The 27,885-nt window shown below is 42.6% G+C and overlaps 1 protein-coding gene across 1 annotated transcript in view; it reads right to left on the bottom strand.

Moving 5' to 3' along the window:
* Positions 1-26,409, bottom strand: part of LOC132822279 (proline-rich transmembrane protein 3) — a 60,940-nt gene extending 34,531 nt beyond the window's left edge. Inside the window, exons 1-3 of the mRNA XM_060835452.1 lie at positions 26,285-26,409; positions 11,119-13,038; positions 9,214-9,303 (exon numbers count right to left, since the gene is read on the bottom strand). Coding sequence (XP_060691435.1) covers positions 9,214-9,303; positions 11,119-12,967 — 1,939 coding nt within the window. The 5' untranslated portion in view covers positions 12,968-13,038; positions 26,285-26,409. The remainder of the gene's footprint in view (positions 1-9,213; positions 9,304-11,118; positions 13,039-26,284) is intronic.
* Between the last annotated feature and the right edge of the window lie 1,476 nt (positions 26,410-27,885).

Genomic DNA, 27,885 nt, shown 5'->3' with positions numbered 1-27,885 from the left:
AGTTAGAGTCATCGAGGTCTATAGCATGGAAACAGGCCCTTCGGCCCAACCTGTCCATGCCGCCCAATTTTCATAATTAAACTAGTCTCACATGCCTGCGTTTGGTCCATATCCCTCTATACCTATCCCATCCATGTACCTGTCTAAATGTTTCTTAAATAATGAAATTGTACTCGCTTCCACCGCTATCTCGGGCAGCCCATTCCAGACACTCAGCACCTTCTGTGAGAAAGAATTGCCCCTTTGAACCTTTTGGTATCTCTCCCCTCTCACGTTAAACCTATGCCTTCTAGTTTTAGACTCCCCACCATGGGAAAAAGCTGTTGCCTATCTACCTTATCTATGCCTCTCAAGATATTATAGACCTCCAGAGACAGACCCCTCAGTCTCCTACACTCCAGGGAAAAAAAAAGTCCCAGCCTATCCAATCCAACCTTCTGGTCCTGGTAGTGTCCTAGTAAATCTTTGCTACACTCTTTGTAGATTAATTATATCCTTTCTCTTGTAGGGATTCCAAAACTGTATGAAATACTCCAAATGTGGCTTTACCACTGTGTTGTACAGCTGCAACAAGCCATCCCATCTCCTATACTCAATGCTCTGCCCAATGAAAGTCATTTTGATGTTAATGTCTTACAAAAGTACTACGAACTTATTAAGAAAATAAAGTCACATTTGGGAGGACCAAGGCTGAGGATGAATTATTTCGGCCATACATAACAGCATTGGTTTCGTGGAATTAATTTGCTTAAATTAAAATAAATTTGAATATGAAGAAGTGTAGCTAAGGGAGGAGTTTATTGATAGGTGTCAACAGGAAGTTACAACAGTGCAGAATTTTCACAGAACTTTTAATATATGGTTGACAGGTGTCAAAATGAAAATTGTGACAAAAGAAAGGATTTGTATGATGTCACTTTATGTAAAATATATTATAATATATATATTTCTGAAAGATCAGTGGAGTGATTTGGTTTGCTGATCGCTCCATTGCAGGTCCAAATGTGCCTTCACTTTTAAAGGTAGGTGGGTGTGAATTGACAACTCAAAACAACACTCATTCTAAGCATGACTGCAGTTAGCGGTAGTGTGGGGTTTATATAAAAAAATATAATCTGGAAAGGGCACTGCTTGTCATTGGCCACCCTGGTGTTTCCTTTCTAAGAAAAATAAACACATTCTATAAGATGTACAGTGGCACAATGGTTAGCACTGCTGCCTCACAGCACCAGAGACCCAGGTTCAAATCCCACCTCAGGCGACTCACTGTGTGGAGTTTGCACATTCGCCCCATGTCTGCGTGGGTTTCCTCCGGGTACTCCGGTTTCCTCCCACAGTTCAAAAATATGTTGGTTAGGTGAATTGGCCATGCTAAATTGCCCGTAGTGTTAGGTGAAGGGGTAAATGTAGCGGAGTGGGTTGCTCTTCGGAGGGTCGGTGTGGACTTGTTTGGCCGAAGGGCCTGTTTCCACACTGCAAGTAATCTAATCTAGTTTGTCAAGTCTCCTTCAATAACAATGAATATGGCCATAATCATTACTGCTGAGAAGGACAAAGGTAGAAGCGTAGCCTAGAACATTTCTCTCTGCATTATTAATCTCGACCTCATAATTATTAGTCCAGTAACATTACCAACATTCCAACTTTACTCACACGCACACATGCTTGCCATTCCCCATTCCCCAAGTGTGCCAGGTATTGGGAGTTTACAGCAGTTAGATATTTCTCCTTTGTATATTTGGGATTTGAATTAGGGTTCGGGTTAGCCTACACATTCACTCTGAAGTTTGTTTCTTATCCTCAAGTAAGGCTCTTCCTCTCTTCATTTACTGCAACACCTTTATTTATGAAAATATATCGCAGGTTACTGCTTATGATTCTCTCAATCTCTCCTAGTGATGTCAGACGCCATCATAAACTATATCATCCTCTTTTTAATATCCAATTGTATTGCAATTATCTTCTCCCAGAATTAGAGATGAGCAATACTGTTAGTCTGAAATTCTCACTTCCAAAGAATGAAAAATAATCCTTCACCATTACCCTCCCACCTTAAAAAAATGTGAAAATGAGCCATCACGTCTGAAGGAACAGTCTAGCATAAAGGTTACACAGAAACAGGTCTTTTGGCCCAACCAGTCAGTGTTTATTCTCTATGTGATCAAGTAGTCTGAATCACTTTACCCAAACCATTTCTACCCAATTGCTGACAGAGCGTAAAAGAAAAGTGCAGTCAATCACAAGTTCCAGCAGATACTGTGAAATATTGGCCAATTTGAGTCCAGCAGCATTGATAATAATGTTTCATCACATTTATTTTTGTCAGCTTATATATATATATATATCTGCACCTTACATGGACAAAGTTGCAGTTTATGCTAAATTCCTAAACTCTGCCACAACAGGCTCCTATTTTATTATCTTGTCCAGAATTCATTTAGGATGGAATTAATCTTCTGGTCTAGTATTACAATCAAGTGCAGAAGAGTCAATTTGTTATTAAATAGTTGCATGCGGTAACTTACATTTTCCAAGAACCTCATAAAAGAAAGAAATCCTCAGAGCTTTTCTGAACTGTTCCTACTTTTTTGACTTTTGAAATCCAGTCTTGGTGTTAGCTTCTTTTATTCACTAATACATGCTGTGTGATTGTCACTGACTACACCAGTAACTATTGCTATCACTAATTACCCTTATGAAGGTGGTACTGAACTGCCTTCTGAAACCACTGCAGTCCATGTGCTCTCGGTACATCTTGAAAGCTGCTAGGAATGAGCACTGCTTTAAGTACTTTCTACTCATCTTTTTAACTTTATGTTGTTTTTTCACAGACTTGTCACCCTTCACTTTAATAAAAAGTATCCTTTCCCTTGCATTTCATGAATAGAATTGCTTACAATGTTGACCCCTCCACCTTATTCCCCTGCCAACCTTCCAGACAGGAATCATTTCCAAATACATTCAGCTTTCAAACAATCTTCAATGTCCTGTCATTTAAATCAAAACTTGCAATTTTATCAAGCAACATCTTAAAGATAGTCAGTGGAGTCTGAGATAACAGTTCTCAAAGAGCTGATGTTAAAGCTGCATTAACATCATTTCTGCTGATCATGATTTGGAGGTGCTGGTGTTGGACTGGGGTGTACAAAGTTAAAAATCACTCAACACCAAGTTATAGTCCAACGGATTTAATTGGAAGCGCTAGCTTTCGGAGCACTGCTCCTTCATCAGGTGGTTCATCAGGTGAACCTCCTGATGTAAGAGCAGCATTCGAAAGCTAGTGCTTCCAATTAAACCTGTAGGACTACAACCTGGTGTTGTGTGATTTTTAGCAATCTGCTGACCTTTCACAGTCATTGGGTGGAAAAGAGCATTCTACAAGGTCCCAATGGAAATAAACATGTCATTGCTGTTTCCTGATCGTCTTTGTAATCATGCCTAACTATTCAATGTAAATTGTACCTGTTACTATCAAGTAATTAACTACACCTTGTTGTGTTAGACCAGTGCCTCTTCTGAGGAGGACTGAATATTGGTTGATCTCAGACCATTGCTAGTTAGAAAGACTCTCAAGACTCTGAAACAGAGAGGAGCTCTCGTGACATGTTTGCAATGTCCTGTACCAAGAGGCCTAGGTTCAAGTCTCACTTACTCAGAGGTTGCCTTGACCTCTCTGATGGGTGGAGCCTATCTTTTAATGTCAATTAACCTTTCAAGATACTCACTGCATTATACAATACAGCCCAATCCTGGAATAATTGTTAACATTAGCAGCAATGAGCAAAACAAATTAGGTTTATGTTCACTTGTTACTTTTAGGGAAAAAAACACAGGGTGAGCCTAGGCTGTTGTGATGAATTGGTAAGATCCCTACCTCTAGTATAGGAGACCTGGGTTCAAGTCTTAATGTCCTCTAGAGGAGTATCACCATATTTCATCTCTGAAGAGTTTGATTATGAAAATATATATAAGCCCAAAGAAGGCAGCTTTTATTTTTAAAAATGGGCATTTTCAGTCTTTAATTAAAGCTTGTGGAGAACTACTAAGAGGGGATAACAAAATAATCACAAAGTTAAAAACCATGAGAAAATGGGGACTCTTAGGCATCTTTAAAAGTGTTTGCAGGTAAATTGCCTGCCTCTCCCCCCTGCCAACTGTTGAAACCATTCAATGGGGATTGGATGGGGTTGGGTTGGGTAGTGCTAGCCAGATGTGGCGTTTTTCAAATTTTAATTTTAATTTTTAATTTTAACTTCTCACCTAATCCACACATCCTTAAATGAGTTATGTTCACCCTCAGGAAAATGTACAGCACACAGCCAGGCCATTTGACCCATGGTGCCTGTGCTAGTCCTTTGCTGGAGTTTTCCAATTGGGCCAAGCGATCCGCTTTTTTTCGGTAGGCCAGCCAATATTTCTTTCCGAAGTAAATGGCAATGTTAGTGTTTGTCATAATAATGGAGTGTGGAAATTAAATTCATTTTCATGCAGGAAATGAGAGAATTCAATGTCTGCACACTCCTTTAAGTAGTTAGGAATGAAAAGAAGCTGCAATTGGAAAGTTGAAATGGTTACAATCATTAACATAACTTAAAAACACATGTTTTAAAGTGAATTCTTTGCAAAGAGTTGCTAGCAGCTCCCTGGAGATGGCCAGACTTTTACTGCCTGTCTGGATATAGGTTGGCCAGGGGATAGGTGTGGATAAAGAAAATTCAGCCATTTCCTGGCAATAGAATTAAGTCTGTCTGGACGAAGTGAAACTAAAGACCTGGCTGAAACACGTCCAATGTCATATAGAGAATCTGAAAACAACACAGAGTTTGACTGTCACATCAAGCTTCTCATGCTTTCCTTTCTAAACTAACACGATTATAATTGAGACAGTGTTGTAAAGTCTGGAAAATGTCTGAGATCTTTGATGCTTAGAGACAGGGGAAGTCAGTGTCTCGTATCACCTGCCTTGGCTGTTTTGTAATTCCATTCAAAGTTCCTTCGGCGTGACTGGGTCAGTTTCCCAATGGCATTGTGAATCTACCTACAACAAATGGACTGCAGTGGTTCAAGAAGGCAGCTCACTAACACTTTCTCAAGGGCAAATAAGAAGAAGCAATAAATGCTGGCCTACATCCTGTGAGTGAATTAAACAATTGCCCTCCCCCACTCTTTGGAACTGCCTAGGGTGAAGCTAGCCTACCTAGTATGGCCATTGATGAATAGCCTAGGGTCTCTCAACAGCAACCTGCAAACTTTGGAAGCTTTAAAACATAGGAGCAGAAATAGGCCATAAAACCCATTGAGGGGCAGAGCAGATTCAATGAGGTCGTGGTTAATCTATAATCCCCAACTCTACATCCCTGCCTTTTCCCTATAATCCTCAATTCCCTTACTGATTAAAAATCTGAGAATTGAGTATAAATCATGACCCAGCCCTCTGCCATAAAGAATTACACAGATTCGTTACCCTCAAGAAGAAATTCTAGCTCACCTCAGTCTTAAAGACTTGTTAACTCTGACTGTAGATAGAGCTCTTTGTAATTAGAGATCCACAAATGGCTAAACATTTACTTTCATTACAAAATGTCAGAACATTCTAAACCAGCATTAACAATGGTAGGCACAGTTCTGTCTAACTCAACAACAACTTATATTTATTTAATGCTTTTAGCATAATGAAATATCCCAAGGTGCTTTGGAGGCGCATTATGAAAAGAAGAGGACATTGAGCTACATAAGGAGGTAATCGCAGATCAGGTAACCAATAGGTCCCTGGAGAGAAGAAATTGAGAAAGAGAGGTGCACAGTGGATTGTCCAGTGCTTAAGGTGTTTGCAACCAAAGGCATGGCCACCAATGGGAGAGGTCAGGAGGTTAATTGAGTGATGAGTGTCGACTATGAAACTGAAAGGAAAGCAACTTCCTCACTCCTACGTGAATAGTGAAGCAGACAGGAATCACTTATATAATCACACAAGGTGATTCTGCTACCTATTACTTCCATTCTGAACAGCAGTCACTGGACCTGAAATGTTAACTCTGATTTCTCCCTACAGATCAGCTGAGATTTTTCTGCATCTTCTGTTTTCGTTTCTGGTTTCCAGTATCCACAGTTTATTTTTGGTTTTTCTTTCCCCTATTAATCCTTCTTCTAAACTCTATACCAGGCAACAACAACAAAAGGGCACAGACTACCACACTTCTAAACAAATCTTCTTTATGTATCTTTTCAACTCTCCGAATGCTGTCATGTTTGTCCTCACCATCCCCCATGCTCCACATTAGCCCACATTAGAGTCAGGCAGGTTGTTTTATTGCAATTAAGGCTGCAAAGTACTGGGAGGATGGTCCACTGCTTAGGGTCTTTGCAACCAAAGGCATGGCCACCATTAGAGTCAGGCAGGTTGTTTTATTGCAAGTGAATATATCAGAGCAGTAAAGGTTCACTCTATTGCCCCACGCCTCTAACCCTGACCATGAAGTATATAGGAGAAAGTGAGGACTGCAGATGCTGGAGATCAGAGCTGAAAATGTGTTGCTGGAAAAGCACAGCAGAATACATGCTCAGTCAATCACTCCTGAAAACTGCTCTCCAACAATAACCACGATTGACTTTAAGCTCAAATTTCATATCAAATTATCCTCTACCACTTTGCTGTGAAAGCCACCATCCTTATATTAGGAGACATTACCAGCAGATTCTTCAAAACAATGTGGTGACTTAGAGGATAGATTGCTGGGCATACAACCCAGAAACATGATGCAAAGATATAAGTTCAATCCCACTGCAATTGTCGCTCCATTTGAATTGTTTCACTTAAATGAATTTGAACTTACCACATTGATATCAATAATGATGACCATGCTTGTCACAAAAACCCATCTGGTTCATCAATGCTCCATGGCCAAAGGAAATCTGCCGTCTGACCTATCCATGATTCCAGATTCACAGTTACGAATTCCTAATGGCCCTGTAAAATGGCTCAGCAAGCTAGTCAGGGTTTGGCAGCGAATACTCACTTGTAGTGATGGCCCACACGCCATGAGTCGAGAACAAATTGATTCTGTTTGGTGCAAAATGGAGATTTTGCTGCAAGTTCTACTCCACTCCAACCTATTGGTTATAACAGTGGTGCCAGACTCAATAGGAAGCTTCAGCTCTCCCTGTGGGAAGGCATGGTCAGTCATTCACCTTTCCACAAAAGTTGACCAAATGGGCTGCCAATTCGCAAGTATCAATGTGCTTTACATGACCTGTATCCCTTAAGAATAAAAGTTGTTCACAACCACACAACCTAAGAGATGGGAATGTATCGTATTTACCAGAGTTCTGCAGTAACAAGCTGCTTCTTTTTCCATTATGACAATTGTCCCCTTGTACCCACATTGCCCCTCCCAAACCTAAAGCGTAATCCTCCTCTAAAATTTAAATACTATGTCAGCTCAAGCCCCACCCAAATGAGAAGTTAAAACCTCTCCCAGTCACGTCTCTTTTATCACTCCCTCTGGAAACATTGCTAAAGGCCAGTCCACTTGAGTGTCAACAACATCAAATAATAAGTAACGACAATATCTTTCTGATATCCAAGCTAATGAACTGAAACTAAACACCAATCATTTTTCTTTTCAATAAATACAAACTCCATTCATGCACAAATAAAGACGCACAGTGACCTCATTAGCTTTATCACACAACATCAAGGCTTTCTTTCTTCCTCAATAATACCTCAATCAAATGATTTATAATTTAATTAGAGTGAAAGACATTCAACTGGCTTGAATCCCAGATGATTACTGTATAACTTTTGGTGAATGTAACAACAATAACTTTCATTTAAATAGCATCTTTTAAATAAATGTTCCACAGCTTCACAGGTGCATAACGCAACCAGATATGACACCAAGCCAAGTAGGCAGATATCAAGGCTGATGATCAAAAGGAAAGGAGGAAAGAGGCAAGTGGACAGGTTTAGCGAGGGAATTCATGTGTTTAGGGTTTTGGTAACTGGAGGCTAGGCTGCCCGTGGTGGACTAATTGAAATTGAAGATGCTTTAGGGGCCAGGATTGGATGAGTACAGCTTTCTCAGAAGGTAATAGGGCCATGAAAGAAATTACAGAGTTGGGGATGGCCAAAGGATTTGCAAATAAGAATGAGAATTTCAAAACTGAATCGTTGTTGATCAGAGTTCAGCGTGGATAGGGGTGATGGGTGAATGGTTTTAGTGTGAGTTTTGGATGACAGCAACTATACATGCGATGGAATGTCGGCAGGCATGCATTGGATGTCAGATTTAGAAGTGACAAAGGTAGGGAAAGGCAAAAAGATTACAAAGGAGAATAGAAACTTGGCTAAAAGATTATTGGAATTGGCAGGAAGATGGAGCTGCAGCCACCATCTGATCAGCCATGATCTTATTGAATAACACAGCAGGCTTGAGAGGCTAAATGTCCTTATCCTGTTCTTAATTTGTGCATTTGTATCACACTGAGGCACCAGCTAGGTATTCAAACCTATTGTTTACTCTTTCTGTGCCATCAGAGGTCAGCTGATTGAAACTTTAAAAGCTGGAAACTTTTTTGAAAGGAAAAGTAGGTCAAAGATGCCGTAAGAATTCTGTCGGGATTCACTTCCAAATACAGACTTCCAACTCGAGCAAAGTATTTTTGAAGTGATATAGCTGAAGGGCTCAATGTGTGGGGTGTCGCCCAATTGGCTGTGGATTCAGTCTGCTTCAATTACCAGGCTTATAAATAAACTTTCTCAAAGCATTCCTTAATCAGTTTGAAATAAAAGGAAGTCATAAGATAATTGTGTGTGTGTGTGTGTTTTTTTGATTAGATTAGATTCCCTACAATGTGGACACAGGCCCTTTGGCCCAACGAGTCCACAATGACCCTCCGAAGAGTTATGCACCCAGACCCACTTCCCTCTGACTAATGCACCTATCACCATGGGCAATTTAGCACGGGCAATTCACCTGACCTGCACATCTTTGCACTTGTTTTAATACAGGCAGGTTTTCAAAATTTTGGGTGCCACTTTTGATGGAAGGGTGTGCCAGAGGCCTAGAAGTATAAAATACAGCTTGGCAGACACAGGAACATCATTTCTTCTATTCCAAACACAGGAAGCAGCCAGCCTTGTCAGTGAAAGATATTTATGTACAGTTTGGTTTCTATAGATCCTGCTGCAGCAGTTATGAAGCAAGTTCCCACCTGATTTACCATCCATTGTTGTTGTCATGATGTTATGATGGGTTCCAGGCTTGCCAGTAACTGGTGGAGTTGTCTTCACTGTCACAGTACCTTGAAAAAGATGTTTAACATCTGGTTTAACAAGGCCCTGGCAACACAGACAAATTGCAGTTGAGTCAGAATAAAACTAACCAGAACTAGAAGAGAGCGATGCACTTGACTCATCTGCTTTTTATTTAATGCCTTTTACATCTCATTCTATATTAGGACAGAGTTCAGGAATGTAGCAATCTTCGTAATATTCTCAAACATAAAGACCAACCATTCCTGCCCAGTCGTGTTATTGTGTGCACATGGATAGCCTTGCAAAGGGGATCAATACTTCAAAGTAGATAATTCCTCTCGTAACTAGGACACGAGTTTTGAGGGCACATTCAGATCTGTGTACAACAAAAACAGAAGCTCTGGGGAAGGGTGACCAGACCCAAAACGTTAACTTTGATTTCTCTTCACAGATGTTGCCGGACGTGCTGAGCTTTTCCAGCAACTTTGGTTTTTGATTCTGATTTACAGCATCCCCAGTTATTTTGGTTTTTATTCGGCACTGTCTAGCTGAGAGGAAAGATTGGTTAAAAACGTGCCAACCCTCTAAACGGGAAGATACTATCAATGAGTGTGTGCAGGGCCCTTCGGTTCAGGAGAAATCATTAGCAATTAGCTAGGGCGGACTGATGGCTCAGTGGTTATCACTGCTGCCTCACAGCACCAGGGTCCCAGGTTCGACTCCAGCCTCGGGCGACTGTCTGTGTGGAGTTTGCACATTCTCCCAGTGTCTGCGTGGGTTTCCTCCCACAATCCAAAGATGTGCAGGTCAGGTGAATTGGCCATGCTAAATCGCCCATAGTGTTAGGTGCATTAATCAGAGGTGAATGGGTCTGGGTGGGTTACTCTGTGGAGGGTCTGATGGGGTCTGTTTCCACACTGTAGGGAATCTGAAGTGCATGCATGCTTCCAAATATGGAAACCGAACATAGCAAAAACAAAGTACGATGAACGCTGGGGATCTGAAATAAAAACCTAAAGTGCTGCAGGAACACAGCGTCTGTGTAGAGAGAGAAACAGAGTTAACATTTTGAGTCTGATATGACTCTTCTTCAGTGCTCTGAATGAACCATGATACTGAATGTGTGCAGAATCCTCTAAATAAGGAGACACAAATGCTGTTTACCCAATTAGTATGTGTTGAGACAGCTGAGGAGACAGAATTTACCACATGCGTCAATTTCCATCACAAGAAACAGGAATAACAAGTTTGTGTTGATTGTCCCCAGTTAAAGGGACAGGATTGATAAGTATATTCCGAGCGTGCATCCGAAAATAAAGAAAAACAGGTTTAACAAGTATAGCTGTATGATCATGTTGCCTGAAACTCCAGAGAACAATGTGTCAAAATGTCTGCAACCTCTTCCCAGCAATGAAGGTAGGATTGGTTATTGAATATAGCTCCACCTCACCCCTGCCCTCTTCCCCTTGCTGTCAAGTCAGGGCTAGTGATTTTGGGAAAGCTTGATACAAAGATTCCTGTTGATGCCAAGAGCAATCTCAGTGCAGACTACCTACAACGTGGACTGAGCGAAAGTGAGGACCGCAGATGCTGGAGATGACAGTCAAGATTAGAGGGGTGCTGGAAAAGCACAGCAGGTCAGGCAGCATCTGAGGAGCAGGAAAATTGACGTTTCGGGCAAAAGCCCTTCATCCTGATCTCCTGTGCTTTTCTAGCACCACGCTAACCTTGGCTACAACGTGGACTGAGGCAGAATCTTTCCATGTGCACAGTTTTCACTCACATGGTCAGCTGGAGAAGACATCAGACCAAAGACAATGGTTTCATTTGGCGATCCGAATAGATTGTTAAAAAAGCCTCACCTTTCACAGTTGATGTCTGCGTTTGAAACACTTTGGTGGGACGGGGAGTGGGTGAAAGAGCTCTCGACGTTGTCCGAGGTAGACTCAAATTGGTCGCCGTCCATTTGGTGCCAACCGCAGGTTGCTGGGTGGTAGAAATGTGTGTTTTGTTAGAAACCCTTGCTGTCAGCCTTTGAGGTAGTACCGTGGGTTTCGTCTGCAGCATTGCCATGTAACTACCCCTCGGGGTGTACTCTGCTCTCATATTTCTGGTGGATGTAAGAACAGGGTTAACTTCTACTGACAGCATATGTCTCTGTGCAGTTAATGCAAAGAAATAAGTCGAAGTGTCTGTCCTTGTTGACTCAGTTGATGTCACTCCCTTTCTGAATCCTTTCATGGTCAAGTGCTGGAGTCCTGCTGTTGGGGAAGTGGTAACAGTCTCTGTGGAAAGCTCATTCCTGGCTGTTAAACCCCCATCAACATCTGCCTTTGGAATATCAAGGGATTGTGCATCTTGTAGCACCTTAACAACTGTTGTCATGTTATCTGCTGGCTGTGTGTAGATGTCATATCCATGTTGCGAGCTAGAGTATGAGTCAGTAATTTGATGGGCAGGTGAGGATTTTCTGGCATCGTACATTGGTGATCTAAGCCATTGTGTTGTAGTTGCACTGTCAACTCCAGCTAGGGATCTTTCACTTGGATTAACTTGGTCAATCATTTCCTTCTTCATTCCGGGCTCCAGATGTTCAGTAGTGGAAGAAATGGGCAAATTCAGGGCATTTTCTCCAATGTTAGTAGTGTGCTGATAATTGCGTTGGCTCCTGGCTTCCGATGCATTGGTCCCACTTAAGAAATCTAACTGATTGCTTTGTAGAGTGACACCAACACTGGGCTGTCTAGCAGGGAGTGAGCTTCCTTCAGTCACTAGAGAATAATCCGTTTCTGTTATCAACGGAGAAGCAGATTGCAATGGTGCAGGAGTCATATGACTCTCGCCTGGCTCATTTTTAATCAAGGATTGGTCCCTTTGTGCAAGAGAAGGACCAGGAACCGACGAAGGTGAAGTGTGTTCAGGCTGTCCTTCAAATTGTACAACTGCCTCCTCCTTTTCAAGTGCATTTGAACTAGTGAGCAAATATCGTTGCTCAGTTGCTGAATGATTTGGAGTTGATGTTTGACCCATTTTCCCAAGGGTGGTGATGTGTCTGTCTGTTAGCTTTTCAAGAACTGTGTGGTGAGCAGTGACCTTGAAAACAGGGGAATCAATTGAAGATGTAGCTGTGGGCCTTTGGAGGAAAGTTCTGGCATCTACCGTTCTGCCACCTTGAGTATTTCTGAGACTTTGATGTGTTTGAATTGTATGATAACCTGGTGTACTTTCAGATGGCCTCAATAACGAGTGGTCGGTGTTTTCACTCGTGCGAGCAGAAGGGACCAGTGGAACAGATGTGTTTTCTAAAATAAACTGCTCAGATTCAAAAACGTCCTTTTCAGTTGTTTCAAAATTGAAATCATCCTCACTATCAACATCCTCATCATCCCCGCTGAAATCAAAGCCATTTTCACTCAGAGGCCTCCTCAGGTGTCGTGGGGACTTGCTCATGTTTGATGGGAAGAAATGCGTGCCATGAACTGAGTTCTTGTTGGACATCTCAAGCAAAGGCTGAGAAGGGCGGTTGGATGAGTCACTCATAGCAACTGAGTTCAAGCTCTGCTCAATTTCAGCCGAATAAATAAAGGTCGGATTACTGAATAGAGAGCTGTCACTGGCTGAGTCTTTAGTGGGAGGGAAAGTGACAGCTTTAATGATACTGGAACAGATGAGAAGAAGCCACCAGGTCTGTATCACATCTCGGTGCTCCATCACCACATGGATCTTGCAACTCTCATTGATGCTTGAAATGTTTGTTTCTTTGAAGTGAAATTATGTGATCCCTGAAATAAAAAGATCAGCGTTAAGATTTTGAACGGTTTAGTATTGAAACTGTAATTAATGATTATATACTGATTAAACATCAGGACAGAATTGAAAATGTAGTGTTCAGAGGTAATGCAATTTTTTGAGAGAGTTAATCGTTTTTAAAAAGTATCCACCTTTAGGAACGTTCACCTGGGGACATTGTGCTTAATGTGGAGCATATTGTGATAGTGTGGCTGCCTCACTTTTAACTGAACTTTGCTAATTTCCTTGCGTTGTCCGAGATGGGAAGGTTACATTCTTCCTTCTCTGGTTTTCTTGCTCTGGAACCAGGTATCAGACATAAACAATATTGGCCAGGATGGTCCAATTCACTATTTCTTTGGAAGTTGCCTGATCTCCCTTCATCATCTTGGCACAATTCTGATTAATGTAAAAATTAGTAGCACAAAACAGCAACACACCACCCCACCCACATTGCATCCATTTACATTACCATATCTCATAAAATGATAAGAAAAAAACCACGACAAGGTCAAGATGTATAGACTGAGCCACAAATTTCACTTCAGCATTACTGCTGCTAAGGAACTATTTGCACATTCAGCTCCACAGACTCCCAGTTGCTTTACCTGCCCAAGGTGCTTCCTTTAGGTGTGTCCTACAAACGAATACAATGAAAACATGAGGCAATAACCATTGAATGAGACACACCCAAAGGCTGATGATAGAAGAACAGACCTTTGAGACTCCATTCAGATAGAATGCAAAGTAATTGTAGTTGAGAAACGTACTTGCTGACCTTCTCCATTTATTCTTTTCAACCCCGTTAAGGCGGCAGTGGCTCAGTGGTTACCACTGCTACCTCACAGCACCAGCAACCCAGGTTCGATTCCAACCTTGGGTGACTGACTGTGTGGAGTTTGCACGTTATCCCTGTATCTGTGTGGGTTTCCTTCAGGTGCTCCGGTTTCCTTCCACAGTCCAAAGATGTGCACGTTAGGTGAATTGGCCATGCCAAATTGCCCATTGTGTTCAGGGATGTGTAGTTAGGTACATTAGTCAGGGATAAATGTAGAGGAATGAGTTTGGGTGGGATACTCTTCGGAGGGTGGGCATGGACTTGTTGGGCTGAAGGGCCTGTTTCCACACTGTAGGGACTTGATTAAAAAAAACACTTTACAAGTGTTTCAGACCCTCTTATAAGTTTATCACGTGATGACAATGACCCTCTAGTGAGCACTGTCCTTCTTCATTCATTCACTGAAATGCGTCGATCTCAATGTGCAGCAACATGAACTGTTTTCTGTCGATTTAATAGATTATTCTTCTCGCATTGTTCCATTATACACTCACCCGTTAAAGTCTTCCTCTAATTTGACACCCATTCAGTGGAACTACCTATACTGCCATTAATGAGGTGTGTTCAGTACAGCACTGTTATAATCAGAGGAATGTTCCACAGTTCAGAGGTTTCGAACTGAGGCATCTACAAAAATATTCTAAGGGATAAGTGCTACTTTTGTTTTACTCTGATGAAATATGGTGGCATCCATTCCCAAATTGGCATGGGCAGGCTTACAATGTGCATAGGGTTGGAGCAAATTTCTGCCAATGCTGGAATCTGGATATAGGTTTGCTCACTGAACTGGAAGGTTCATTTTCAGACATTTAATCACCATAGTAGGCAATATCTTCAGTGAGCCTTCATCCGGATGCTCACCGAAGATGTCACCTAATATGGCGACGAAACGTCTGAAAATGAATCTTCCAGCTCAGCGAGCAAACCTACATCCAGAACCTCAACCTGAACTACAAATCTTCTCAAAACTCGCTGATGCTGGAAATTACAGCAGGTCAGGCAGCATCCACAGAGAGACAGCAAGCTAACATTTCTAGTCTAGATGATGTGAAACGTTAGCTTGCTTTCTCTCTCCATGGATGCTGCCTGACCCACTGTGATTTCCAGCATTTTGTTGTTTTCAATGCACATAAGGGTCGATGGTTTAAAGTCAGCAGCAATTGGAAGCTACCAGCAGCTCTGTCTGATAACGATGGGTCCTTGAAAAGAGTCGTGCAGAAGTGAAGATGTACCAGGATTAAGACAGCAGTGTGTGGAGATATTCCCAGCAAATTCCGCCAGAAACAGTGTTTTCAAAGTCCTTGTTCTGATGGAGATAATGTTGAAGATTACCTGAACAAGTTGTAACCTGGTTCTCTCTCCGGCACTATCCCTTACCTCTCTACACCTGATGGGTCGGCCTCTACTTTGACTAGATTCCAAAAGGGGCTGGGATCAATATTGAATGCACATTCCAGAGAGGTGCTGTGGGTGGTACAGGGGCTACCTCACTGGGCTAGTAATCTAAAGTGTGGCACTGAAAGAGCACAGCCGGTCAGGCAGCATCCGAGAAGCAGGAGAATAAGCCAGGGCTTATGCTCGAATCCTGCTCCATGGATGCTGCCTGACCTCCTGTGTTTTTCCAGCACCACACTCATCGACTGATCTCCAGCATCTGCAGTCCTCACTTTTTCCTAGTAATCTAGAATCCCAGACCACTGGTTCAAACTCCACCATGGCAGATGGTGAACTCTGAAATCAATAAAAGTCTGGAATTAAAAGTATTGCTTAATGGCAACCATATACCCAGTGTTGATTATTTTAAAACCCCATCTGGTTCACTGATATCCTTCAGGGAGAGAAATCTTTCCTGGTCTGACCTACATGTGACTCCAAACCCACAGAAATGTGGTTGACTTGTAACTGCCCACTGGACAATTAGGGATGGGCAATAAATGCTGGCCCAGCCTGTGTCACCCTCATCCTGTGAATGAGGAAGCAAAAAAGTGACCAGGAGCCAGCAGTCTCAATAGCCCAGGAAGTAGGAAGTCAGAGCTGGCAACACATCACGCAGCATCTCTCCAGAGCTTGGAATTAAAGTGGTGCACATTCTCAATACCAATTAACAAAGCATTCCCTTTCTGGAGAGCTAGAAAGGAAATTATTTTAAGAGTGCACAGGCTGGAAAAGAGTAGATCAACGTCTACAGAAAGATTGGTAACATTGCCAGTGACCCAGGTTCGATTCCAGCCTCAGGCGTCTGTCTGTGTGGAGTTTGCACATTCTCTCTATGTCTGTATGGGTTTCCTCCGGATGCTCCAGTTTCCTCCCATAATCCAAAGGTTAAGTGGTTTGACAATGCTAAATTGCCCATAGTGTCCAGGGCTGTGCAGGTTGGATGGATTAGCCATGGGAAATGCAGGACTACAGGGATGGGATGGGTCTGGGTGGGATGCTTTTCAGAGGGTGAGTCCTGACTCAGTGGGCTGAATGGCCTGCTGCCACAGTGTAGGGATTCTATGGTTCTACTCTCCAGGGAGTTTGGGGCATGTGATCATTAATTCACTCACTTGGGGCATTTAATATTTTGTTGACCCATGTTGGGCATCTTATGACATATCCATTTACATAAGGTTTGGATCTTTTACCATACTCACATTTAGGTAAGCGACATTTGAAATATTGATGCTTTGGGTGTGTTCAAGGTTGGAATTGATACTTATTCCTAATTGGAGTGTGTTTATTACAAGCTGCAAAGTACAGAAATGAATGCGGCATCAGGTCACCTAATATGCTCTCCCTTTATGTAAGGCTTACTTGAGCTATTTCAGTAGGAACACAATAAATTACATAACCCAGGAAAAGTTATTGTGAGCAAAGACAATAAATACCAGATGGGAATACATGTTTAATGTGGTCATCGGCTTCAAAACAACAGAACTCACAGCATGATAACCTAGAACATTATCGACAGTTAATGTTGGAGGAAAAATGTGACTAACAAAATACAATGCAAAAATTAACACTGCAAAATTAAGGAAATGAGAAAGCAGCCATTTGAATTTTGGTTTGATTCTTACTGTAATTGGAGATATACCCTAATAAACGTGTGTCACTTTTACACAACTACAGCCTGATTCTTTGTAAGCATCCAAATTGGATTCATTAAAGTATCAAATATTAAATATAATAGGACAATAGGGGCGGCACGGTGGCTCAGTGGTTAGCACTGCAGCCTCACAGCGCCAGGGACCCAGGCTCGATTCCGGCCTCGGGCAACTGTCTGTATGGAGTTTGCACATTCTCCCCGTGTCTGCGTGGGTTTCCTCCGGGTGCTCTGGCTTCTTCCCACAGTCCAAAGATGTACAGGTCAGGTAGATTGGCCATGCTAAATTGCCCATAGTGTGAGGTTATTAGTCAGAGGGAAATGGGTCTGGATGGGTTACTCTTTGAAGGGCCGGTGTGGACTTGTTGGGCCGAAGGGCTTGTTTCCATACTGTAGGGAATCTAATCTAATCTAGACAAGGACCATTTGTCTTGATAAAGATAGAACTGATTTCAATACAGGACGAAAATGCTTGTTACAGGAGATCTGAGTATTTGTTTTTTGAACACAGGAGTGGGAGGAGCTTCTGAAGACTAAAGGTTGAGAACACTTGAGAAAGGTTGAGAAGGTCCTACGGAGTGTTGGTAAACAAAGAGACCTTGGAATGCAGGTTCATAACTCCTTGAAAGGGGAATTGCAGGTAGATAGGATAGTGAAGAGGTGTTTGGTATGCTCTCCTTTAGTGATCAGTTGGGAGGTCATGTTGCGGCTGTACATGACACTGGTTAGGCCACTGTTGGAAACATTGTGTGTAATTCTGGTCTCCTTCCTATCGGAAATATGTTGTGAAACCTGAAAGAGTTCAGAAAAGATTTACAAGGATGTTGCCAAGGTTGGAGGATTTGAGCTATAGGGAGAGGCTGAACAGACTAGGGATGTTTTCCCTGGAGCGTCGGAGGCTGAGCGGTGACATTATAGAGGTTTATAAAATCATGAGGGGCATAGATAGGATAAATAGACAAAGTCTTTTCCCTGGGGTGGGGGAGTCCAGAACTAGAGGGCATAGGTTTAGGGTGAGAGGGGAAAGATATAAAAGAGACCTAGGGGGCAACTTTTTTCACAGAGGGTGGTATGTGTATGGAATGAACTGCCAGAGGAAGTGGTGGAGGCTGGTACAATTGCAACATTTAAGAGGCATCTTGATGGGTATATGAATAGGAAGGGTTTGGAGGGATATGGGCCGGGTGCTGGCAGGTGGGACTAGATTGGGTTGGGATATCTGTTCGGCTTGGATGAGTTGGACCGAAGAGTCTGTTTACTGTTATGACTCTATAACTCCTGCCTAGTCCATTCTCTGTATCTATTTTTGTTGAGGGAGTGCTGCTCTGTCTGCAGTGCTGTCTTGAGATGAGCTATTAAAACTTCAGAACTCTCTCAAATGGATGTGAAAAATCTCGCAGCACTATTTGAAAAAGGGCACATGGCGTTTGGGTTCAATGAGTATTTACATGAGTCTCGGAGGTAAGCTGTGATGCCACTGTGACCTCAATAATCATCTGCTAGTATTCTGCTGTGAGATTGGAATGTGCACACTTGCTCTGTAGCCATACCACTAGGAACCACAGCATATGATATTGGCCGTTTTGGACAGTGAAGACAAGGAATTTCTTCACCCAGGGAATGGTGACCCTGTGGAATTCTCTACCTCGGAAAGCGGTTGAAAATACGGTATGCTTTCAAGAAGGAGTTGGAGATGGCAATTTTGGGGTTGAAGGGATCAAAGGAAAAGCTGGAACAGGCTATTGAATTGGATTATCAATCATGATCATAATGAATGGCCTCAATGGCCTACCCCTGCTTCTAATTTCTATGTTTCAATGTCTTAATCATTGTTGGCTCGCAGTAAGCCACAAGTCTGGCTTCAGCTAGCATGATGACCCAAAGAACCTACATTGGAACATGTTGCAACAGGCAGTGGGGAAATCATCAGCATAGAGTCATAGAAATGGACAGCACAGAAAGAGACCCATCAGTCCAATTTGGACATGCCGACCAGATATCCCAAATTAATCTAGTCCCATTTACATAGGCTCCCTACAGTGTGAAAACAGGCCCTTCAGCCCAACAAGTCCACAACAACCCACCCAGACCCATTCCACTAGTATCCGACTAATGCATTTAACCCACACACCCTTCAACACTACAGGCAATTTAGCATGGTCAATTCACCTAACCTGCACATCTTTGGATTGTGGGAGGAAACTCACGCAGACAAGGGGAGAATCTGGAGTTAGTCGCCCAGAGGGTGGAATCGAACCTGGGTCCCTGGGTCTGTGACGTAGCAGTTCTAACCACTAACCCACCATGCCACCCATATCCCTCCAAACCCTTCCTATTCATATACCCATCCAGATGCCTTTTAAATGTTGTAATTGTACCAGCCTCCACCACTTCCTCTGGCAGCTCATTCCACACACGCACAACCTCATGGTGAAAAAGTTGCCCCTTAGCACCCTTTTATATCTTTCCCATCTCAACTTAAACCAATGCCCTCTAGTTCTGGACTCGAGAGGATACCAACAATTAAAATCACTAAATAGGAACAAAAACAGAAAGCACTGGAGAAGCTCAGCAGGTCTGACAGCATATGTGCAGCAAGAAACAGAGTAAATGTTTCAGGACCAATGACCCTTCTTCACTTCAGAAAGGTCACTGAACTTGAAATTGTCTGGCCACTATCATTGTGTGATTTGAGAGTGTTGACAGCACATTAATTGATTACTATATTTTCTAAATTACAATAGTGTCACTACTTTAACAGAATTTAATTGACTGCTAATTTAACTTTTAGAATGTTCCAAGGTCATTGAGGCATAGAGAAGTACAGCACGGAAACAGACCCTTCGGACTAACTCGTCCATGCCAACCATATATCCCAACCTAATCTAGTCCCATTTGCCAGCACTTAGCCCATATCCCTCTAAACCCTTCCTATTCATACATCCATCGAGATGCCTTTTAAATGTTGTAATTGTACCAGCCTCCACCACTTCCTCTGGCAGCTCATTCCATACACCTATCACCCTCCGCGTGAAAAAGTTACCCCTTAGGTCTCTTTGATACCTTTCTCCTCTCACTCTAAACCTATGCCCTCAAGTTCTGGACTCCCACCCACCCCAGGGAAAAGACTTTGTCTATTTATCCTATCCCATGCCTCTCATGATTTTGTAAACCTCTATGAGGTTGCCCCTTAGCCTCTGATGCTCCAGGGAAAACAGCCCCAGCCTGTTCAGCCTCTCCCTGTAGCTCAGATCCTCCAATCCTGGCAACATCCTTAAAAACCTTTTCTGAACCCTTTCAAGTTTCACAACATCCTTCTGATAGGACATAAATGATATAAAATAAATTCAAGTCTTTCTTCTGTTCTTTCTGACTTTTGGACTTCTTAGTTTTCTTTAATTCAGGTTTAAAAACTTGTCTGTGAGGTAATGTACCCATTTTTGGGCTAAAGATAAAACAATTGTAACGTTAGATAAAATTTGAACAGCGCAAGTTATTTTAAATGGAGGAAACATCACGTAATGTATCAAAACAAGATCATAAACCTGAAAGATCAACTCTGCTTTTCTCTCTCCACGGATACTGCCTGACCTGCTGAGTTCTTTCTGCACTTTGCGATTTTATTTCAGATTGCCAGCATTTGCAGCATCTTAGGTTTTGTACCAAGTGATTATCCCTTGTGTCTTTGTAAACATTGCTCAGTGGTGACTTGTTGATGTTTTAAACAAAGTGTGACATCCGAAGAATGCTGACAGTAAACAGTCATTGTTAATCAGAGCAAATCTGATGATGGTCTTCTCTACTTCCTGGTCTCATTGAAAATTGTGTTTCTATTTAGCAAATAGAGATAAATGCATATTGAGAAGCTCAGCATTTTTGCCAATCCCTAATTACCCCTTGAACTGAAAGGTCGCTTAAAGGTATCCATATTTCTGTGGGTCTGGAGTTACATGTTGGCCAGACCAGATAAGGATAGCAAATTCTCTTCCCTGAAGAACATTAATAAATGACACGATTAATTCATATACCAATCAATAACAGTTTTGTGGCATCTTTATTTTAGGTCCAGGCTTTTTGTTAGTTCAGGTTGAGGTTTTAAATTCTACCAGTTGCCATGGTGGGATGTGAATCCGCCAACTCTAGAGAATTAGACTAAATGTTTGAATCACTGGTCCAGTGATATGACACTATGCTATTATCGCCCCCACAGTTTTAAAGTTCTGAAATAATGTTTGATTTGAATGTTTTAATTATTAGGTTGAACTCAAAACCAAAATCTTACTGATGCAATATTGTTTTGATAAATGAATCACACACTAAACAGGAGTGCACACAGCTTTAGCCAGATTTAGCTGTCAAATTGACAATGAGATGCTGAACATTATCCAAACATTTTTGGTACAGCAAGTTCAACCAAGGGCCAAACTTTCAAATAGAATCCCCTACAGTGTGGAAACAGGCCCATCGGCCCAACAAGTCCACACCGACCCTCTGAAGAGTAACCCACCCAGACCCATTCCCCTAGCCTATTTCTCTACATTTACCCCTGACTAATGCACCTATCCTGTACATCCCTGAACACTATGAGCAATTTGGCATGGACAATTCACCTAAACAGCACATCTTTGGACTTTGGGAGGAAACTGGAGCACCCAGAGGAAACCCAATCAGACACAAGGGAAAATGTGCAAACTCCACACAGACAGTCACCCAAGAACCCGGGTCCCCGGTGCTGTTAGATGTTATTGCCTGGATCGCATCACTCCACGGTTAACTCCTCAAAATGACATCACACGTGCTGAATCACCATTAAAAAACATTGAATGGGATGAAACTGCTGAACTCGCCTGGAAGGTTCAATCTAAACTTGCCCACAGAAAATGAAGTTTAGCCTTTTTGTTGTAACTGCAGGAGAGGCAGCCATATATAAATAGTATTTGAAAAAAGACAGTCAAGCTGCAGTCTTCACTGTACCTTCCAGAGATCAACATAAGGAAAGAAGAGTCCGAAAATTAGAGACAGCAAGTATCTGGGGTCTGGCAGACTGGGAAAGTGCTGGGACAAGTGGGTTGGAATAAGAGGCAGTTGCCTTGTTCAGATGCTCTCTCTTCCTTTATGATGCTGCAATGAATTCCAGTTGAATAAGGAGCTGATTGTTATTTGCATCTGATTAACAGAAAATAATTCAGGGATGATGTGTCCCATAGTTTCTCAGCCATTGCTCACTGTGCAAATGTTGCCACCAGAGCATATCTTTTAAAAATTTTACTCTTCCAGAATGGCCTAAGCAAGCATTTCTTGTCCATCTCCAATGGCCTACTTGGAGTGCAATTCAGTGCCAAACATATTGCTGTGGGCCTGGAGTTAAATATCAGCCAGACCAGGAAAAAATGCTGATTTGCTCCCCTAAAAGACAGTGGTGAACTAGTTTGTGCAACAATTGATGACAGTTGTCATGGTCACCATTACTGACATCCCACAGGCCCACAGCAACTTCCCCTGAAAATGCAGAAGGTGTAACACCTATCCATTTACCTCCTCTCTACTCAGTATCCCAGGGTCCAAACACACCTTTCAGATGAAGCAGCGCTTTACCTGCGCTCAACTCAACCTGGCTTTGCTGCTCACAATGTGGTCTTCTCTACACTGGGGAAACAAAGTGTAGGCTGGGTGACTGTTTTACAGACAATCTATGTTCTGTCTGCAAAAAAGACCCTGAGTTTCCAGTCGCCTGCCACTTCAACATACCACCCTGTTCCCTATCCCATCTCTGTCTCAGGCTTGCTGCAGTGCTCCAGTACAACGCAGCACAAGAACAGCACCTCATTTTCCACATGGGAACTCTACAGCCACCTGGACTCAATATCGAATTCAACAATTTTAGGGCCTGAGGCACCTTCTCCCATGCCCTTACCCCAGGCCCCACACGGCAGGCCTTGTAATCACATGGTCTGCTATTACACACATTGTTAGTCACTCATTGTCCACTAATAGCTATTCATTCTCTCAGGCTGACTGTTACCCACTCTTTTGACTGACCAACTGTTCTTCTCTGCCTTTGGGCTCTACTTTCACTTATCGTTTGCTCCTTATGACCTGTCCCCATCTTATCTTCTGCATAAAGACCAACTTTTTCCTCGCTACTACCAGTTCTGAGGAAGAGTAACTGAACCTGAAACATTAACTCTGATTTCTCTCCACAGATGTTGCCAGACCTGCTGAGCCGTTCCAGCAATTTCAGTTTTTGTCACCATTACTGATACTAGCTTTCTATGTGAGATATATTCATCATATTTAAATTCCGCTATCTGCCATAATGGGATTTGAACTCATGCCCATGGACTTTTAGCTTGGACCTGTAATTTACTAGTGCAGTGACATTGCCACTGCCATGAATGACATAAAAAATTGGGTGCATGGTCCCTTGAGCACCAATTTGCTCTCTGGAATTTGAGACCAGGACAATGCAATGATGTATCAGTCACTATAAATGTTTCCATTAAGCTGCACTACAGTAAACTTCAAGGAATTTCACATTTCTGGTTCCCAAGTCACATCAGGAAATGGTTTTGAGGAACAAGTAAAAGAATGTCTAAGAAAACAAAAAATTGCTTTTGATCTCAAATCTGCATTGAACAAAGGGAACAAAGAAAATTTACAGCCCAGGAACAGGCCCTTCAGCCCTCCAAGCCTGAGCCGATCCAAATCCACTGTCTAAACCTATCGCCCAACTCCTAAGCATCTGTATCCCTCCTCTCTCCACTTACTCATGTATCTGTCCAGATGCACCTTGAATGAATCTACCGTGCCTGCCTCTACTACCTCTGCTGGCAACTCAATCCAAGCACCTACCACCCTCTGTGTAAAGTACTTGCCGCATGTATCCCCTTTAAACTTTACACCTCTCACCTTGAATGAGTGACCTCTCGTTAATGAATCCCTCACCTGGGAAAAAAGCTTATCTCTAAGCACCCTGTTTATACCCTTCACAATTTTGTAGACTCAATCAGGTACCTCCTCAATCTCCTCCTTTCTAATGAAAACAATCCTAACCTACTCAACATCTCTTCATAGCTAGCACTTTCCATAGCAGGCAACATCCTCTTAAACCTTCTCTGCACCCTCTCCAATGCATCTACATCCTTTTGGTAATGTGGCGACCAGAAATGTACACAGTATTCTAAATGCAGCCAAACCAAAGTCTTGTATAATTTTAACATGACCTGCCAGCTCTTATACTCAATGCCCAGTCCGATGAAGACAAGCATTCGTTATATAAAATTTGAAAGGCCTTATTTTTGTGCACATGGGGCATAATATGTTGACCTCAGGGAATTGTTTAACAATCAGTTGGATTTAGGTAAACAGTTAAGTAAGTAACAACATTGTGGATCTAACAACAAATAATTGAAGGTGAGGGGAAAGTGGGAGCAGCCTTTCCCTAGAACATCAAAGGCTGAGGGGTGACCTTATAGAGGTTTACAAAATGATGAGGGGCATGGATAGGATAAATAGGCAAAGTCTTTTCCCTGGGGTCGGGAGTCCAGAACTAGAGGGCATAGGTTTAGGGTGAGAGGGGAAAGATATAAAAGAGATCGAAGGGGCAACTTTTTCATGCAGAGGGTGGTAAGTGTATGGAATGAGCTGCCAGAGGATGTGGTGGAGGCTGGTACAATTGGAACATTTAAGAGGCATTTGGATGTGTATATGAATAGGAAGGGTTTGGAGGGATATGGGCCGGATGCTGGCAGGTGGGACTAGATTGGGTTGGGATATCTGGTCGGCATGGATGGGTTGGACCGAAGGGTCTGTTTCCATGCTGTACATCTCTATGACTTTATGACTCTAAGTGGTGCAAAAACTGTATTGGTTAAAAACTTACTGTGATGTTCAGGTATGTTCTTTACTGTATTAGATTAGTGCCCCCACATCAGGTTTATGTAAAGCCATGCAGTAGTTTATTGCCAATGCTGCCATGTAAACTGGGTTACATGCCAAAGACCTTGCTTGTCCTATCCATTCTCTCAGGGAAGATAGGCGGCACAGTGGCTCACTGGTTAGCACTGCTGCCTCACAGCGCCAGGGTCCCAAATTTGATTCCAGCCTCGGGCAACTGTCTGTGTGGAGTTTGCACATTCTCCCAGTGTCTGCGTGGGTTTCCTCCGGGCGTTCCGGTTTCCTCCCACAATCCAAAGATGTGCAAGTTAGGTAAATTACCCATAGGGATGTGCAGGTTAGGTACATTAGTCAGGAGCAAATATAGGATAGGGGAATGAGTTTGGGTGGGTTACACTTGGGAGGGTTGGTGTGGACTTGTTGGGCCGAAGGGCCTGTTTCCACACTGTAGGAATTCTAATAAAAATAAAAAATTTTCATTCCAATAAAGATAATCATCATTGATCATCACACCTCCCAAAATTGTCTTTACATGAATTGTAAACTCTAAACACATGAGGAAACCAATATTTTTGGAAGTCAGTGCGCACTTTACCATCTCAAAGCCAACAACTTTTTGCATCCTTGGGGTCCTCACTATACATGGGCATTTTCCATAAATGTTCCAGATAGTGAGAGGATTCCACTTTCCGGTGTTAAACATCACTCAGTGCTCTACATGAATAACTTGGATGATCCAAATTTCAAAAACCACACCAGTCCACCCATTCACTTCCATTAACGAACTAGGTCAAAGGTGTCACCTTGTCAAAAAAAACCGCCTTGCAAAATGTGTCATTATTTGGGCATTTTTACCACCTCTCAGGTAATGGCTGAGAGAGGTTGTACTTCTGTTTAGAACTGCCCATCTTGCACGCCAGAAAATGACAACGCTTTCTGGCGAAAGGAAAAGATCTGCAGAGGCAGTGCTGCATCTTTGCACATGAAAAGCAACTGATACAAAAGCTGGGATGCACTCAACTCAGGAATGAAATGTTCCTGTTTCTTCTCACACTCTGATGTGCAAGGGGCCAGTGGTATCACGATCCGTTCCCTTTACTGCAGTGCCTAATCAATGGCGAAAAATGAAGGCTTTGCAAGCTATTTAAAATAAGAAATTTTACTACAGGTTCAAAGGGAACATGTAAAGTGAATGAAAATCACAGATAGCCCACATCCCTGATAGGGGTCAGAACGAAATCTGAATTATTCCGATAGCTTTGATCGCTGAAACCAGCTGAAGTCTACCGGAATGCTAACTAAAAATAATTAGAATAAAAATCCTCTAATCCATTAGAGATTAAAATATGCTTGGCATGCACACATCTTTCTCTCTCCACTTAGAGCAGGGAAGGATAATAAACCGTACACACAATCATACCTGGCCAGCGACTTGGTCTCCACATGAACTGTCAGTGAACAATGTCTGAATTACTCCAAATGTTTTCTGCAGTCCCAAGGTAATAACCCCTATTCCCGAGCACTCGTGTATTCTCTAACCTTCACTAAAACACACACCGTCTCCACTGTGTGAATCAGTCACGGCTAGGCACAATCAGAAGATAACAGAACATCAGATTATGCTGTGATGAAGGCCATGCAGGTGATTACAGAGCTTTCAGCCGCTGCAGTGATGCTGCATCTTGTGATTGAAAGATCACTTTGAGGCACAAATGGGTATAATCCGCTGCTGGTTGACAATCTTCTTTGCTCAGAACCTGCACAGTGGAGCTAAACTGGCTCTGTTAGTTGAGGGGGAGACGGTTCCATTGCAGTCATGTCACTGGAGTTATCAGCTTGGACAGCTGGTTTGCGGTGCAGTGTGTTGTCAACAATATGGGTTCAGTTCATGCACCACTGAGATCCCCACTTCCCAAACTCACCCACTCCCTGAGACGTGGTGACCTCAGGTTCTACTCACCACCAGTTCTCTCTCTCTCTCTCTCTCTATTGACTTTACCACGTAATCCAAGGTCAGGCTAATATCCTTAGGGGCTTAGTGCAAATCCCAGATGGAAGCTGCTGGAATTTAAATTCAACTATTAAACCTCTACCCCAGGTAATGGTGAGTGTGAACCCATTGATGATAATGTAGAATCCATTTGGCCATTCGTGGAAAGGAATCTGTGGTACTGCTCAGACCGACATGTAACTCCAGACCTACAGCAATGTAGTTGGCACTGGAATGCACTTAGTAAGCCAATCGGTTGTATCAAACTGCTGGGGGAAATTCATGGAACTGGATTGACCACCTGATATTGACCTGGGCATAATAAATGACAATGGGACACCCAGACCTACTAACCGATGGGGTCCTTACAGGGAACTTGTACATACTGGGGCACTGTCCCACAGGCTGGTCTGACATAGTCATAATCACAAGATCACACCTCACAAACAGTCGCAGACACCATTATCGGTATCCTCTGCCACTAATAGGGCTAATACACAGTGGCAGGAGAGTGGTGTACCTTTAGTAGGGAATTGTCCTGGGAGTTCACAACATTGATTCCAGACCAGATGAAGTCTATTGTCATCCTTTCAAATATGGGCAAGGAAACATCCCTCTGATCCTAGCCTCAAATGTGAATCAATTCTCTTCCATGTTGAACTCCAATTAGAAGATGCATTGAGGAGTAGCAAGGACACAGAATACACTTTAGCTGGAGCACTTCTGTGTGTATTGTCACCAGGAGCAGGTTTGGAACACCACCACTGATTGTCCTAAAGGACATAGTTGCTGGATTAAGTCTGCATCAAATGGTAAAGGAGCCAACAAAAGAGACAACCAACTTGATTGCATCTTCACCAATCTACCTGATGCAGATACATTTATCCAAGACAGTATTGTTTGCAATGACCACAACAAGTAATTGTGGAGACAAAGCCCTATCTTAATTCCTACCCTCCCTATGCACTGTAGCACTTCCACCATGCTGAGTGAGATAGAATGAACAGATCAAAACAGGGCATCCATCAGTG

This window comes from Hemiscyllium ocellatum, chromosome 14 (assembly GCF_020745735.1).
Source record: "Hemiscyllium ocellatum isolate sHemOce1 chromosome 14, sHemOce1.pat.X.cur, whole genome shotgun sequence".
In the NCBI taxonomy this organism is placed as follows: domain Eukaryota; kingdom Metazoa; phylum Chordata; class Chondrichthyes; order Orectolobiformes; family Hemiscylliidae; genus Hemiscyllium; species Hemiscyllium ocellatum.
The sequence above is the reverse complement of the archived record's forward strand: the minus strand, read 5'-3'. Positions and strand labels throughout refer to the sequence as shown.